The sequence below is a fragment of the Anomaloglossus baeobatrachus genome, chromosome 11 (assembly GCF_048569485.1).
Source record: "Anomaloglossus baeobatrachus isolate aAnoBae1 chromosome 11, aAnoBae1.hap1, whole genome shotgun sequence".
NCBI classification, from domain to species: Eukaryota; Metazoa; Chordata; class Amphibia; order Anura; family Aromobatidae; genus Anomaloglossus; species Anomaloglossus baeobatrachus.
The window spans coordinates 35,338,852-35,356,530 of NC_134363.1; the positions used below are offsets into that span (position 1 = coordinate 35,338,852).

At 45.5% G+C, this 17,679-nt stretch overlaps 1 protein-coding gene across 3 annotated transcripts in view; it reads left to right on the top strand.

Moving 5' to 3' along the window:
• Window positions 1–17,679, top strand: part of GRIK5 (glutamate ionotropic receptor kainate type subunit 5) — a 383,239-nt gene that overhangs the window by 263,862 nt on the left and 101,698 nt on the right. For all 3 annotated transcript variants that reach the window (XM_075328483.1, XM_075328484.1, XM_075328485.1), the window contains one exon: window positions 11,181–11,346. In XM_075328483.1, the coding sequence (XP_075184598.1) occupies window positions 11,181–11,346 (166 nt within the window). The remainder of the gene's footprint in view (window positions 1–11,180; window positions 11,347–17,679) is intronic.

Sequence of the window (17,679 nt, forward strand, 5' to 3'; positions counted from 1 at the left end):
CGGGGACAGAGAGTCAGACACCCATGGATAGAGAGTCAGACACCCAGACAGACAGGGAAAGAGACCGACACACAGACAGACAGAGAAAGAGATAGACAGACAGAAAGAGACAGACAGAGAGACAGTGACTATCCCGGGCAACGCCGGGTACTATACAGCTAGTACAAAATAAATTAATCCAATCTGTAAACTGCGTAACGGGAAAAAAGTAAAAACCTAAAAAATTTGATTTTTTTTTTGGGCAGCCACAACATTGCAACAAAATGCAATATGGGGCAATCAACACATTGTATCTACCCCAAAATGGTATCAGTAACAATGTCCGCTCAGGGTGTAAAAAATAGGCAGTCACTGACCTCCATATCACAAAAGCTGGAAACAGGTCTTGGAAAATGGCGACTAAAGCAAAAAAAAAAATCATGTAACCACATCAAAGGCAGAGAGTATTGTTAGCCAGAAATGTAGTGGTTAGAATATGAAAGGGAGCGCTTATGAAATGAACATGACTATTCCCAAGTCTTCCTTTCCAGGAACGCTGTAATTGCCTCCTGTCCCTTGTGGTGGTCAATCGAAGCATATAACGAGGCTACATTACAGTTAACCAATTTACATATGTGTAGAGTTACTATACAAGCTCGTTACATCGCCTGCACCTGGCCTTCCAGGGCCAAACTGCGGATTCTATTAGAGCATTCATTTGCTGTTTTTGTAGCTCTTTTGTCTTTTGTAATCTTTTTATAGATCTTACGCTTTGGTTGGCGGGTTCTATAGAGGTGCAAAATATTCCGATGAAAGGAAGACGCTGAATAGGGTTTAGAGTGGATGTGTGCCGGATCCGAGCGATGGTAACGGAGTCGAGTGATAGAGGAGACGCGGCTCGGAGGATATTTTTGCAACGGGTTTATAGGCAGGGCGACAACTTGCGGACCCCTTTGAGCATATATTCACTTAATCAGGTCCTAAGAGATGCTAGGCAGAGCGCCAAACTGTACGCCAGAGTAGGGTAGTTGGAATCAAGGGGGTCCGGCACCACCACTTATCAGCTGTTGGCACATTTACTGGAGGGACACAGTCCACAGAGCTCCATACACTAGGCTAGAGATGAGCTAATCAATTCAATGCTGATTTAATTTGTAGAAAATTTGCGCAAATTGCCCAAAAAAAAAATGTTGCTGAAGAATATATCAACCATAAAAAGCTCACATGATGTCAAGCGGTCTTCCCCATAATTCCTTGCAGATATTATATCACATGGTAGAGTAGGGACTATCTAAGCCAGTATAAAAGCCAAGGCAGGGAGTTCAGCTGCCATCACATGGTATATTGCAGCCAATGAGTAGGGAATATCAGAGCCAGTATGATAGCCAAGGTAGAGAGTTCAGCTGCCATCACATGGTATATTAGAGCTAATTAGTAGGGACTATTGGAGCCAGTATAAAAGCCAAGGCAGGGAGTTCAGCTGCCATCACATGGTATATTAGAGCCAATCAGTAGGGACTATCGGAGCCAGTATAAAAGCCAAGGAAGGGAGTTCAGCTGCCATCACATGGTATATTGCAGCCAATCAGAGCCAGTATAAAAGCCAAGGCAGGGAGTTCAGCTGCCATCACATGGTATATTGCAGCCAATCAGTGGTTACTATCAAAGCCAGTATAAAAACCAAGGCAGGAAGTTCAGCTGCCATCACATGGTATATTGCACCCAATCAGTAGGGACTATTAGAGCCAGTATAAAAGCCAAGGCAGGGAGTTCAGCTGCCATCACATGGTATATTGCAGCCAATCAGTGGTGCCTATCAAAGCCAGTATAAAAGCCAAGCCATGAAGTTCAGCTGCCATCACATGGTATATTGCAGCCAATCATTAGGAACTATCAGAGCCAGTATAAAAGCCAAGGCAGGGAGCTCAGCTGTCATCACATGGTATATTGCAGCCAATCAGTAGGAACTATCAGAGCCAGTATAAAAGCCAAGGCAGGGAGTTCAGCTGCCATCACATGGTATATGGCAGCCAATCAGTGGTGCCTATCAAAGCCAGTATAAAAGCCAAGGCATGAAGTTCAGCTGCCATCACATGGTATATTGCAGCCAATCAGTAGGAACTATCAGAGCCAGTATAAAAGCCAAGGCAGGGAGCTCAGCTGTCATCAAATGGTATATTGCAGCCAATCAGTAGGAACTATCAGAGCCAGTATAAAAGCCAAGGCAGGGAGTTCAGCTGCCATCACATGGTATATGGCAGCCAATCAGTGGTGCCTATCAAAGCCAGTATAAAAGCCAAGGCATGAAGTTCAGCTGCCATCACATGGTATATTGCAGCCAATCAGTAGGAACTATCAGAGCCAGTATAAAAGCCAAGGCAGGGAGCTCAGCTGTCATCACATGGTATAGTGCAGCCAATCAGTAGGGACTATCAGACCAGTATAAAGGCCAAAGTAGGGAATTCAGCAGCCAGGTTGATTGGGGTAATTTGGGATAGTGGGAGGACGCCAGAGCTCATAACTAAATAATAGAGACAGTAAGAAAAAAACCATGAAACATTGGAGAAATACAATACATAATAATATGTTGCACAACTGTAGCAGTAGAGATGTTGAGTGTACTAGTCTGTGAATAAAACAGACATTCAATTGATCAAGGGGAGAGAGAAAGAATAGGTGCCGGACTTGGTGTGAGTGATCAGTTATATGGTATATTGCAGCCAATCAGTAGGGACTATCAGAGCCAGTATAAAAGCCAAGGCAGGGAGTTCAGCTGCCAGGTTAATTGGGGGTAATTTAGGTTAGTGAGAGGATGTCAGAGCTCAAAATGCAATTATAGAGACAGTAAGAGAAAGCCATGAAACATTGGAGAAATACTATACATAATAATGTGTTGCACAACTGAAGACGTAAAGAAGACGAATAATACAGAGAATCAATTGATCGGAGGAGAGGGGGAGAAAGACGATGGTGCCAGGCTCAGTGTGAGGGATCAGAGATATGGTATATTGCAGCTAATCAGTAGGGACTATCAGAGCTAATATTAAAGCCAAGGCAATATTTAATGGCTAGAGATGAACTAATCAATTCAATACTAATTTAATTTGTAGAACATTTGCTCAAATCGCCAAAAACATTTGGCCGAAGAGTACATCATTATAAATAGCTCACATGATGTCAAGCGGACTTCCCTATAATTCATTGGAAATATCCTATCACATGGTATATTGCAGCCAATCAGTAGGTACTATCAGAGCCAGTATAAAAGCCAAGGCAGGGAGCTCAGCTGTCATCACATGGTACAGTGAGGTCCAGAAATATTTGGACAGTGACACAAGTTTTGTTATTTTAGCTGTTTACAAAAACATGTTCAGAAATACAATTATATATATAATATGGGCTGAAAGTGCACACTCCCAGCTGCAATATGAGTTTTCACATCCAAATCGGAGAAAGGGTTTAGGAATCATAGCTCTGTAATGCATAGCCGCCTCTTTTTCAAGGGACCAAAAGTAATTGGACAAGGGACTCCAAGGGCTGCAATTAACTCTGAAGGCGTCTCCCTCGTTAACCTGTAATCAATGAAGTAGTTAAAAGGTCTGGGGTTGATTACAGGTGTGTGGTTTTGCATTTGGAAGCTGTTGCTGTGACCAGACAACATGCGGTCTAAGGAACTCTCAATTGAGGTGAAGCAGAACATCCTGAGGCTGAAAAAAAAAGAAAAAATCCATCAGAGAGATAGCAGACATGCTTGGAGTAGCAAAATCAACAGTCGGGTACATTCTGAGAAAAAAGGAATTGACTGGTGAGCTTGGGAACTCAAAAAGGCCTGGGCGTCCACGGATGACAACAATGGTGGATGATCGCCGCATACTTTCTTTGGTGAAGAAGAACCCGTTCACAACATCAACTGAAGTCCAGAACACTCTCAGTGAAGTAGGTGTATCTGTCTCTAAGTCAACAGTAAAGAGAAGACTCCATGAAAGTAAATACAAAGGGTTCACATCTAGATGCAAACCATTCATCAATTCCAAAAATAGACAGGCCAGAGTTACATTTGCTGAAAAACACCTCATGAAGCCAGCTCAGTTCTGGAAAAGTATTCTATGGACAGATGAGACCAAGATCAACCTGTACCAGAATGATGGGAAGAAAAAAGTTTGGAGAAGAAAGGGAACGGCACATGATCCAAGGCACACCACATCCTCTGTAAAACATGGTGGAGGCAACGTGATGGCATGGGCATGCATGGCTTTCAATGGCACTGGGTCACTTGTGTTTATTGATGACATAACAGCAGACAAGAGTAGCCGGATGAATTCTGAAGTGTACCGGGATATACTTTCAGCCCAGATTCAGCCAAATGCCACAAAGTTGATCGGACGGCGCTTCATAGTACAGATGGACAATGACCCCAAGCATACAGCCAAAGTTACCCAGGAGTTCATGAGTGCAAAAAAGTGGAACATTCTGCAATGGCCAAGGCAATCACCAGATCTTAACCCAATTGAGCATGCATTTCACTTGCTCAAATCCAGACTTAAGACGGAAAGACCCACAAACAAGCAAGACCTGAAGGCTGCGGCTGTAAAGGCCTGGCAAAGCATTAAGAAGGAGGAAACCCAGCGTTTGGTGATGTCCATGGGTTCCAGACTTAAGGCAGTGATTGCCTCCAAAGGATTCGCAACAAAATATTGAAAATAAAAATATTTTGTTTGGGTTTGGTTTATTTGTCCAATTACTTTTGACCTCCTAAAATGTGGAGTGTTTGTAAAGAAATGTGACAATTCCTACAATTTCTATCAGATATTTTTGTTCAAACCTTCAAATTAAACGTTACAATCTGCACTTGAATTCTGTTGTAGAGGTTTCATTTCAAATCCAATGTGGTGGCATGCAGAGCCCAACTCGCGAAAATTGTGTCACTGTCCAAAGATTTCTGGACCTAACTGTATATTGCAGCCAATCAGTAGGGACTATCAGACCAGTATTAAAGCCGAGGCAGGGAGTTCAGTTGCCATCATATGGTATATTGCAGCCAATCAGTAGGGACTGTCAGAGCCAGTATAAAAGCCAAGGTAGGGAATTCAGCAGCCAGGTTTATTGGGGTAATTGATTGAGGATAGTGAGAGGACGTCAGAGCTCACAACTCAATAATAGAGACAGTAAGAGAAAGGCATAAAACATTGGAGAAATACTATACATAATAATGTGTTGCACAACTGAAGCAGTAAAGAAGGTTAATAATACAGAGATTCAATTGATCGGCGGAGAGGGGGAGAAAGAATTGGGGGTAATTTGGGATAGTGAGAGGATGTCAGAGCTCACAACTCAATAATAGAGACAGTAAGAGAAACCCATGAAACATTGGCAAACTACTATAGAGGATAAGTGTAGTAGTCTGTGAATAAGTCTGGAGTCACACTTGCGAGTGACTCACGTGTAATACGTGCGAGTCTCTCATTGCATCACCCGGCACTGCCGCATTCTCCAGACAGGAGCTTCTCAAAAGAATAGGTGTCGGACTTGGTGTGAGTGATCAGTGATATGGTATATTGCAGCCAATCAGTAGGGACTATCAGAGCCAGTATAAAAGCCAAGCCAGTGAGTTCAGGTGCCAGGTTGATTGAGGGTAATTTAGGTTAGTGATGGGACATCGAATGACGAGAGATGGAAGAAACTGCCCACCATTGACCGAGTTCCCTGGGTTTTCACAGGTGTAGAAGTTTTGTTTTGGGTCATTGCTCTCCAATGTTGGTTCCAGTGCCCACATGGAAAAAATCTGTAACAGTGATCCTTATCTATGGAACATCATTTATAGTATGGGTTTCATAAAATAGGGCAAAAGGAGCTGTCTTGGCCCATTATTCTATGGAGTCCAAGATGTAGCCATAGAGTGGCGTGGGTTAGTAGCAGTGGGTGAGAGATTGACTCAAGAGTCGTCTCGGCACTCTACATGAAAGACATGGTCCTGGCTGGGTGTGAGGACTAGGGAGGTATGGGTGCTACGCAGGATGCATGTTGACTTTGGCTGGCCAAGACCAGATGACGACTCGTATTCTCAAGGAGACCACCAGTTTAGATTCAACGACAACTCTTAACGTTTCTTCCATAACCACTTTACTCACGAGATTGCAGGCCCATAACTTCTAGATGGTTCCAGTTTTACAACACATTGTCTGACACGTTCTCGGCTCCCTGTAGGTTGTTCCCAATCCAATTGGTCCTGTGAGACCCAGCACAACAGTCCAATCCGTGACCGTCACTTAACCTTCCTGTAGCTCCACATCTAATCATCTCATAGAGGAGGTGGTGAGGGGTTTTGCCACTATGGCCAAAGTAGAGCCTTTTGGTCCCAGATGCTTCCGACTCCACGTCTCTTCTCCTCGTAGAGGAGGGGAAAGGGGATAGCCAGTAGTGCCAAAATAGAGCCTTGTGCTCTCGGACGCCTGGAAAAGTCAACTCACATACCAGTCCGTCTCACATTTTGTGTCTTAATCAGCATTCCAGAATCACGCTCCAATCTCCTTTTGCTGCCTCAGGTCACCCACTGCATGTGGCCTTGACAATCAACAGACTATACATCTGCTCCTGTCACTAACATTCTAGAAGAAACAGTCTCTCTCCCTATGAGCTAACTCCTCCCACTGTGGGCTAGTCCCAACACTTAACTAATTCTTGCCCAACTACCAAAAATAATATCGCTGTACATTACATATTACATCACATTTCACATTTTCTATTATTTGCAAAGACGCAGGACACAATTCACATGAAAAAACAACAACTCAATAAGTACCTTCAAGAAAAGTAATGACATAGAAACAGACTCACCTCATTACACAGCAACAACTACTACATATACAAAAAAAACTTGGGTAAAGTATGTCTTTCCAGAGATCCAGGAGGCTTTTTTTGGTACCTGAAAAAAGTTGCCAAGGAGTCCGGGTGCTGTCTCTCGCTGTCTCTGTGTCTCTCTTTCTCACTCTATTTTTCTCCATTTATCTCTCTGTCTGTCTCTGTGTCTCTTTCCTCTCTTTCCCTCTCTTCTGTTTCATTCTCTCTCTGTCTCTCTTTCTCATTCTCTCTCTCCTTCTCTCTCTTACGCTCTCACTGTCTCTGTTTCCGTTTCTCTCTCTGTCTCTCAATTTCTCTCTCTCTGTATCTCTCTCTCTGTCTCTTTCTCTTACGCTCTCTTACTATCTCTTTCTCCTCTCTTTTTCTCTCTCACGCTCTCTTGCTCTTTCTCTCACTCTTTCTCTTTCTCTCGTTCTCTCTCGCTCATTCTCTTGCTCTCTGTCTCATGCTCTCTTTCTCTCACTCTCGCTTTCTCTTGCTCTTTCTCTCGCTCTCGTTCTCATTCTCTCGCTCTTTCTCTCACTCTCTCTCGCTCTTTCTCTCGCTCTCTTTATCTCGCTCTCTTGCTCTCTCTTCCTCTTTCTCTCTCGCTCTTTCTCTCTCGCTCTTTCTCTCTCTCTCTTTCTCTCGCTCTCTTTCTCTCGCTCTCTTTCTCTCGCTCTCTTTCTCTCGCTCTTTCTCTCTCGCTCTTTCTCTCTCTCTTTCTCGCTCTCTTTCTCGCTCTTTCTCTCGCTCTCTTTCTCTCGCTTTCTTTCTCTCGCTCTCTTTCTCTCGCTCTCTTTCTCTCGCTCTCTTTCTCTCGCTCTTCCTCTCGCTCTTGTTCTCTCGCTCTTGTTCTCTCGCTCTGTCTCCTGCTCTTAGTCTGACTCTTTCTCTTGTTCTCTTTCTCTCATTCTCTTTCTCTTGCTCTTTCTCTCTCTCTCTCTCGCTCTCTTTCTCTTGCCCTTTCTCTTGCTCTCGTTCTCTCTTGCTCTCTTTCTCTCACTCTCTCTTCCTCTTTCTCTCACTCGCTCTTGTTCTCTTTCTTTCGCTCTCTCTCTTCCTCTTTCTCTCACTTTCTCTTGTTCTGTTTCTCTCGCTCTCTCTTGTTCTCGTTCTCTTGCTCTGTCTCTTCCTCTCTCCCTCTCTCTCTTTCTCTCGCTCTCTTTATTTCGCTCTTTCTCTCGCTCTCTTTATTTCGCTCTTTCTCTCGCTCTCTTGCTCTGTCTCTTCCTCTTTCTCTCTCGCTCTCTTTCTCTCGCTCTCTTTCTCTCGCTCTCTCTCTTTCACTCTCTCTCTTTCACTCTCTCTCTTTCACTCTCTTACTCTCTCGTTCTCTTTCTCTCACTCTTTCTCTCGCGTTCTTTCTCTCGCTCTTTCTCTCTCAATCTGTCTCTCGCTCTCTTTCTTCTCTTTTTTTCGCTCTCGTTTTTATTCTTACTTTTTTTTTCTCTTTTTTTCCTTTTTTTTTGTCTCTCTGTTTTCCCTATTTTTCTCTCCCTTTTCACTCTTTTTTTTATCCTTTTTTCTCTTTCTTCTCTCTTTTATTTTTCTTTAAGTCTCCCAGGTATAGCCCCTTTTAAGAAGCAACTGCCCCCCCTACCCTCCGGTCCTAAATTACATTGTGTTAACTGCACTGACATATTTGGGGAGAGCCGACTTGATTTTCTGAGGATCAGAAAAGACCATTTCATGGAGACATCACACATATGGAACAAAGAGATACACTACAGTACATTAATTAAGGCAGCGTTTAAAAGTAAATAGGATTATTAAAAAGTAATTATTGCTTTCCTTTACAGCAGCAGAGAGAGAGGCAGTGAAATGAGGCAGAGGAAATTCACTGCGCCCATACATTGCAGAAAGGACACATCAGCCGGCAGCCTCTCCAGACACACAGGATAATTACTCAGCAGGCAGATCAGCAGCAGAATGGGGGGATGCAAGAAGATTTAAAAACCGCAGTGGAATATGTTTAAAGAGGACTCCTAGCTATTTGGTGTCCCCCCAAAAAAAAATCCAGTCCCCATTAAAAATTATGGCTCCCTTACCTACCAGTTTGGCTTCACATGTTGCCATAATTTTTCCAAATTTAGGTAAAAATGTTGCAAAAAGAAAAATTGCAACAAAAAGCAGATCACTTCCATTTGTCTACCATGCCTAATCCCCTTTGATATGGCTCAACTGGTGAGGTGTAGATCTGGGTGAGCAGCTTTGGTGCAGCAAGATACAGCAGAGCATAGAACAGCGGAGCCGGGTTTGCTGGACAGTATGCGGAGGAGTAGATCTGGATATGATGGGCACTTTAGTATAGCAGACCTGACTGAGTGGACAGACACCCTGACAATCAGTCTTGTATGCCCATAGGTACATTAACACAGGAGAGCTGAGTGTACAGACAGGCACCTTGGAGCAATAGACCGTGTATGCAGGCAGGCATCTTGTTACAACAGAGCTTAGTATGCGGGCAGGCATCTTGTTACAACAGAGCTAAGTGTGTGGGCAGACACCTTGTTACAGCAGAGCCTAGTGTGTGAGCAGGCACCTTATTACAACAGGGCCAAGTGTGTGAGCAGACACCTTGTTACAACAGGGCCAAGTGTGTGAGCAGACACCTTGTTACAACAGGGCCAAGTGTGTGAGCAGGCACCTTGTTACAACAGAGCCAAGTGTGTGAGCAGACACCTTGTTACAACAGAGCCAAGTGTGCATTCAGACACCTTGTGACAGCAGAGCCAAGTGTGTGAGCAGACACCTTGTTACAACAGGGCCAAGTGTGTGAGCAGACACCTTGTTACAACAGGGCCAAGTGTGTGAGCAGGCACCTTGTTACAACAGGGCCAAGTGTGTGAGCAGACACCTTGTTACAACAGAGCCAAGTGTGTGAGCAGGCACCTTGTGACAGCAGAGCCAAGTGTGTGAGCAGGCACCTTGTTACAGCAGAGCCAATCGTGTGGGCAGGTACCTTGTTACAACAGGACCTAATGTGTGGTCAGGCACCTTGTTACAGCAGAACCTAGTGTGCGGGAAGGCACCTTGTTACAGCAGAGCCAAGTGTGTGAGCAAGCACCTTGTTACAACATGGCCAAGTGTATGAGCAGGCACCTTGTTACAACATGGCCAAGTGTATGAGCAGGCACCTTGTTACAGCAGAGCCTAGTGTGTGGGCAGGCACCTTGTTACAACAGGGCCAAGTGTATGAGCAGGTACCTTGTTATAACAGAGCCAAGTGTGTGGGCAGGTACCTTGTTACAACAGAGCCTAGTGTGTTGCCAGGCACCTTATTACAGCAAAGCGTAGTGTGCGGCAAGGTACCTTGTTACAGCAGAGCCAAGTGAGCAGAAGGACACCATGAAACAGAAGCGCTGTTTCAGTCAAGAAGCACAAGGAGTACAAATATATATAAAAATATTCACTGCTCTACCTGAATACTCAGGCAGTGCGCCGCCTGAGCCAGCATGTAAGACTTAGGGGACTGACATCAGGGGTTTGCACCAGGTTACCATACTAAACCGAAGTGCTTGAGAGCAGAGGGAACTGGCCCACAGGGAAGGAAAATATGGACCCTTCTGTTGGAGCCGGGACAGCTGAGTAACACCCTTGATTAACCCCTTTACATATAATGACCAGCTAGAAGTTTGTTTATCATTGGGCATCCAAAATTCATTGGACCAAGATAATTCAGACCTCTGGATTACTTATGTTTCCAAGGATTTCTTGAAATCCTATGGAAAATGCTCTTCAGAAACCAAGAATATACTATTACGGTAGTATTTTTATCTTTTAATGGTCTGTATCCACTATTTGTAACAGTTAGGTCCAATTACCTAACCCACAAATAGCGATTACTTACATATTTAGCATGGTGGCCTTGCTGAGACGAATGGCCTACACTTTTCGTTGGTCTTCAAGATGGACGGTCTTCTCTAAGGAAAGAACCAAAATACTTAAGACATATGGGAGCTGAAAATCCATTACTAAAAGATAACTGTCGAGATCAGTTGTGGCCTTCTCAAAGGGCAAGAAGTTCCTTGGAGAGGTTCTACTCTACTAAAGTGGTCAACGTTCAAGCTGTGGTAGACTATGACCAAAGATGACCAACCATCAAGAGTTCATTTTCCATTGTACATGATCTATTTACTATTTGGAGCATCAGTGCTGCATCATCTCCAGTTTGGTCTTCTCACCACCACTACTGGTCATGCCCTTAATGGAAAATATCATTAGCCATGCAAACTACAAGATCTTCTGAACTTGTAAAATGTTGATGGTGACCATATTTATAAGATGTAATTGATTGGTTATGTTGATTACAAAGTTGTAAGTTTTTGTAATTTTTTTATATATTGATTTTTCTTCTCTAGATCCCTCATATAAAAGTAGGAGCAGAAGAAGCACCCAAACTACAATATTTACGGTTTGCATCGGTCAGCCTGTACCCGAGTAATGAAGACATAAGTCTTGCTGTATCACACATACTGAAGTCCTTTCACAACCCTTCCACCAGCCTTATCTGTGCCAAGGCCGAGTGTAAGTCTAAGCTCCTAATCCTACCTATCCTTCTCTGTATCCCACATTCTGAAGTCCTTTCACAACCCTTCCTCTTATCTGTGCCAAGGCCGAAAGTAAGTCTAAGCTCCTATATCCTACCTAGCCTTTTCTGTATCACACATACTTAAGTCCTTTCACAATCCTTCCATCAGCCTTATCTGTGCCAAGGCCGAGTGTAAGTTTAAGCTTATATATCCTAGCTATCCTTCTCTATGTAATGACTTAGGTATTAAGTAAATTAAAGGGGGTTTTCTCAACTCGACAAGTTATCACTTATTCACAGGATAGGCAACAACTTCGTCCAACTATTGAAACCTCCACTCATCTCAAGAATGGAGCTGGTAGAACGGCTCGGTGGCCAAATTTGGCTCTGAAGTGGTCCTTTATAGTGGAGGGGTGGCCACTGCTCCAATCATTGTCTATGGGACTGCCAAAGATAGCCCTTTTTTCAGATGGGTGATGGCCCATTAGTTGAACTCCCAGTGATCACCAAGTTATCGCTAATCCTGTGAATAGGTGATAACTTGCCGGGTTGAAACCACCCCTTTAAAGTAATTGTTGAACCATGGAGGAATTTTGAGCAAGTACTCCAACTTGCTAGATCATTAACAGTGTGTAATACACAAGCTGTTAGGATTAAGCTCCACTTCCCAGTTTGAGTGGCGATCACGTGACAGTATGCAATTTGCATGTTTGCTGTCACGTACCAACTACATTCTCATCCGCTTGTCTCAATAGATCATTAATTTCAGTATGTGAAGATCTTTCAGAGAAGCGCATGAGAATAAGTGGACCCAAATCCTAATAATGGGCATATTACACACTTTTAAGATTCAGCAAACTACAGCCCATGCCTGAAATTTCCATAGATCTGGACAACTCCAGTAGGAATAATTGGTTGAATTTTCAAGGGATTGCCTGAAACTATGTAGTTTTGTAATCTACTTGTGGTGCTTAGTTGTCTCTTAAAACAAAGTGTCTCAAGAGTCAACCAAGGCAGGCTGGAGAGGTAGCCATATGGGCAAGCTGAATTGTTATTTTTCATAGCGGATGCGCAGTGTTTGAGCCGCGCATGCACATACATCATAGGATGGATATTGGAGATGTGCCTGAGCAGGGCATATCACATGGTTGGACATGTTAAAATGGGTCCAAGTTGGGGTGTACTACCAAAGAACCATGGAAATTTAATACACTTGTTGGATTTTCAAAAACGTTTGGAGCTGTAATGGCAGCCACATTGGGTGTTGGTACTGTATACGATGCCAGATCGTGATTCTCCGAATGTTGCAAAACTTCAGCTCCCACCATGTCCTATGAGAGCCATAGGGTGAAGACCTCTATCCTAGCCTATTTGGGTAATATTGTCATGGCAAATTACTAAAAAAAAAAAAGTCAATTAATAGCAATAATTAAAAGAAGTACTACTTAATATATTCAACTACTCTGGAGGCACGGAGATGCCCTGTTTTATACGACATTTTATTTACCGTTGCTATATTATGCATGCATTTTACTCAAGTGTTTAGCACAACAAGTCGGTGCGGGTTGACCTGTTTTTATAATGATGTAACTTAGAAGTTGGGTCTCTAGTATCTACCTAATTGACAACTTTATGAATATTTGATTCACATGTAAAACCGACCTCACCTTGTAAAATCAGAAAAAAATCACAGCAGATCTCATTAGGGAGGTCTGATTAAGTCAGAACTGAACTAGCAGAAGAGCGCCGTTACCTGAACAAATAGTGACAAGCAAAAGGGTAACAATGTTTTGAATTTTTGACTTTCAGGCTCCATATCTCACCACCCACTACATCTTTGAGCGTGAGACGACCTTCATTTTATAGACAATCATCTTGGCTATCTCATACATAAATTTGACTTGTAACTATATTGCATATTATTAGTTATGAAGATTCTTGTCGTGACACTGCATTGTTACTGTTTTGCTCCCGGTGTTTGAAAAATCTTTTTCTTCTTGTGTACTACAAATTACAACCTATTCTCACATTCTCTAATAGCTCAGTGTGTTATTAGGTTGATAGCCATTTGGCTACAGCTGCTCGTAAATGACTATCTGGCTACAGATGCCCATAGATGGCTATCTGGCTACAGCTGCCCGTAGATGGCTATCTGGCTACAGCTGCCTGTAGATGGCTATCTGGCTACAGCTGCCTGTAGATGGCTATCTGGCTACAGCTGGCCGTAGATAGCTATCTGGCTACAGCTTCCCGTAAATGACTATCTGGCTACAGCTGCCCGTAGATGACTATCTGGCTACAGCTGCCCGTAGATGACTATCTGGCTACAGCTGCCCGTAGATGGCTATCTGGCTTCAGCTGCCCGTAGATGACTATCTGGCTACAGTTGCCCGTAGATGACTATCTGGCTACAGCTGCCCGTAGATGACTATCTGGCTACAGCTGCCCGTAGATGACTATCTGGCTACAGCTACCCGTAGATGACTATCTGTCTACAGCTGCCCGTTGATGGCTATCTGGCTACAGCTCTCCGTAGATGGCTATCTGGCTTCAGCTGCCCGTAGATGACTATCTGGCTACAGCTGCCCGTAGATGACTATCTGGATACAGCTGCCCGTAGATGACTATCTGGCTACAGCTACCCGTAGATGACTATCTGTCTACAGCTGCCCGTAGATGGCTATCTGGCTACAGCTGCCCGTAGATGGCTATCTGGCTTCAGCTGCCCGTAGATGACTATCTGGCTACAGCTACCCGTAGATGACTATCTGTCTACAGCTGCCCGTAGATGGCTATCTGGCTACAGCTGCCCGTAGATGGCTATCTGGCTACAGCTGCCCGTAGATGACTATCTGGCTACAGCTTCCCGTAGATGACTATCTGGCTACAGCTGCCCGTAGATGACTATCTGTCTACAGCTGCCCGTAGATGGCTATCTGGCTACAGCTGCCCGTAGATGACTATCTGTCTACAGCTGCCCGTAGATGGCTATCTGTCTACAGCTGCCCGTAGATGGCTATCTGGCTACAGCTGCCCGTAGATGACTATCTGGCTACAGCTTCCCGTAGATGACTATCTGGCTACAGCTTCCCGTAGATGACTATCTGGCTACAGCTGCCCGTAGATGACTATCTGTCTACAGCTGCCCGTAGATGACTATCTGGCTACAGCTACCCGTAGATGACTATCTGTCTACAGCTGCCCGTAGATGGCTATCTGGCTACAGCTGCCCGTAGATGACTATCTGGCTACAGCTGCCCGTAGATGACTATCTGGCTACAGCTGCCCGTAGATGACTATCTGGCTACAGCTGCCCGTAGATGACTATCTGGCTACAGCTGCCCGTAGATGACTATCTGGCTACAGCTGCCCGTAGATGACTATCTGGCTACAGCTGCCCGTAGATGACTATCTGGCTACAGCTGCCCGTAGATGACTATCTGGCTACAGCTGCCCGTAGATGACTATCTGGCTACAGCTGCCCGTAGATGACTATCTGGCTACAGCTTCCCGTAGATGACTTTCTGGCTACAGCTGCCCGTAGATGACTATCTGGCTACAGCTACCCGTAGATGGCTATCTGGCTTCAGCTGCCCATAGATGACTATCTGGCTACAGCTGCCCGTAGATGACTATCTGGCTACAGCTGCCCGTAGATGACTATCTGGCTACAGCTGCCCGTAGATGACTATCTGGTTACAGCTGCCCGTAGATGATTATCTGGCTACAGCTGCCCGTAGATGGCTATCTGGCTTCAGCTGCCCGTAGATGACTATCTGGCTACAGCTGCCCGTAGATGACTATCTGGCTTCAGCTGCCCATAGATGACTATCTGGCTACAGCTGCCCGTAGATGACTATCTGGCTACAGCTGCCCGTAGATGACTATCTGGCTTCAGCTGCCCATAGATGACTATCTGGCTACAGCTGCCCGTAGATGACTATCTGGCTACAGCTGCCCGTAGATGACTATCTGGCTACAGCTGCCCGTAGATGACTATCTGGTTACAGCTGCCCGTAGATGATTATCTGGCTACAGCTCTCCGTAGATGGCTATCTGGCTTCAGCTGCCCGTAGATGACTATCTGGCTACAGCTGCCCGTAGATGACTATCTGGCTACAGCTGCCCGTAGATGACTATCTGGCTACAGCTGCCCGTAGATGACTATCTGTCTACAGCTGCCCGTAGATGGCTATCTGGCTACAGCTGCCCGTAGATGGCTATATGGCTTCAGCTGCCCGTAGATGACTATCTGGCTACAGCTACCCGTAGATGACTATCTGTCTACAGCTGCCCGTAGATGGCTATCTGGCTACAGCTGCCCGTAGATGGCTATCTGGCTACAGCTGCCCGTAGATGACTATCTGGCTACAGCTTCCCGTAGATGACTATCTGGCTACAGCTTCCCGTAGATGACTATCTGGCTACAGCTGCCCGTAGATGACTATCTGTCTACAGCTGCCCGTAGATGGCTATCTGGCTACAGCTGCCCGTAGATGACTATCTGTCTACAGCTGCCCGTAGATGGCTATCTGGCTACAGCTGCCCGTAGATGGCTATCTGGCTACAGCTGCCCGTAGATGACTATCTGGCTACAGCTTCCCGTAGATGACTATCTGGCTACAGCTTCCCGTAGATGACTATCTGGCTACAGCTGCCCGTAGATGACTATCTGTCTACAGCTGCCCGTAGATGACTATCTGGCTACAGCTACCCGTAGATGACTATCTGTCTACAGCTGCCCGTAGATGGCTATCTGGCTACAGCTGCCCGTAGATGACTATCTGGCTACAGCTGCCCGTAGATGACTATCTGGCTACAGCTGCCCGTAGATGACTATCTGGCTACAGCTGCCCGTAGATGACTATCTGGCTACAGCTGCCCGTAGATGACTATCTGGCTACAGCTGCCCGTAGATGACTATCTGGCTACAGCTGCCCGTAGATGACTATCTGGCTACAGCTGCCCGTAGATGACTATCTGGCTACAGCTGCCCGTAGATGACTATCTGGCTACAGCTGCCCGTAGATGACTATCTGGCTACAGCTTCCCGTAGATAACTTTCTGGCTACAGCTGCCCGTAGATGACTATCTGGCTACAGCTACCCGTAGATGGCTATCTGGCTTCAGCTGCCCATAGATGACTATCTGGCTACAGCTGCCCGTAGATGACTATCTGGCTACAGCTGCCCGTAGATGACTATCTGGCTACAGCTGCCCGTAGATGACTATCTGGCTACAGCTGCCCGTAGATGACTATCTGGTTACAGCTGCCCGTAGATGATTATCTGGCTACAGCTGCCCGTAGATGGCTATCTGGCTACAGCTGCCCGTAGATGACTATCTGGCTACAGCTGCCCGTAGATGACTATCTGGCTACAGCTGCCCGTAGATGGCTATCTGGCTACAGCTGCCCGTAGATGACTATCTGGCTACAGCTGCCCGTAGTTGACTATCTGGCTACAGCTGCCCGTAGATGACTATCTGGCTACAGCTGCCCGTAGATGACTATCTGGTTACAGCTGCCCGTAGATGATTATCTGGCTACAGCTGCCCGTAGATGGCTATCTGGCTACAGCTGCCCGTAGATGACTATCTGGCTACAGCTGCCCGTAGATGACTATCTGGCTACAGCTGCCTGTAGATGACTATCTGGCTACAGCTGCCCGTAGATGGCTATCTGGCTACAGCTGCCCGTAGATGACTATCTGGCTACAGCTGCCTGTAGATGACTATCTGGCTACAGCTGCCCGTAGATGGCTATCTGGCTACAGCTGCCTGTAGATGACTATCTGGCTACAGCTGCCCGTAGATGACTATCTGGCTACAGCTGCCCGTAGATGACTATCTGGCTACAGCTGCCTGTAGATGGCTATCTGGCTACAGCTGCCCGTAGATGACTATCTGGCTACAGCTGCCCGTAGATGACTTTCTGGCTACAGCTGCCCGTAGATGACTATCTGGCTACAGCTACCCGTAGATGGCTATCTGGCTTCAGCTGCCCATAGATGACTATCTGGCTACAGCTGCCCGTAGATGACTATCTGGCTACAGCTGCCCGTAGATGACTATCTGGCTACAGCTGCCCGTAGATGACTATCTGGTTACAGCTGCCCGTAGATGATTATCTGGCTACAGCTGCCCGTAGATGGCTATCTGGCTTCAGCTGCCCGTAGATGACTATCTGGCTACAGCTGCCCATAGATGACTATCTGGCTTCAGCTGCCCATAGATGACTATCTGGCTACAGCTGCCCGTAGATGACTATCTGGCTACAGCTGCCCGTAGATGACTATCTGGCTTCAGCTGCCCATAGATGACTATCTGGC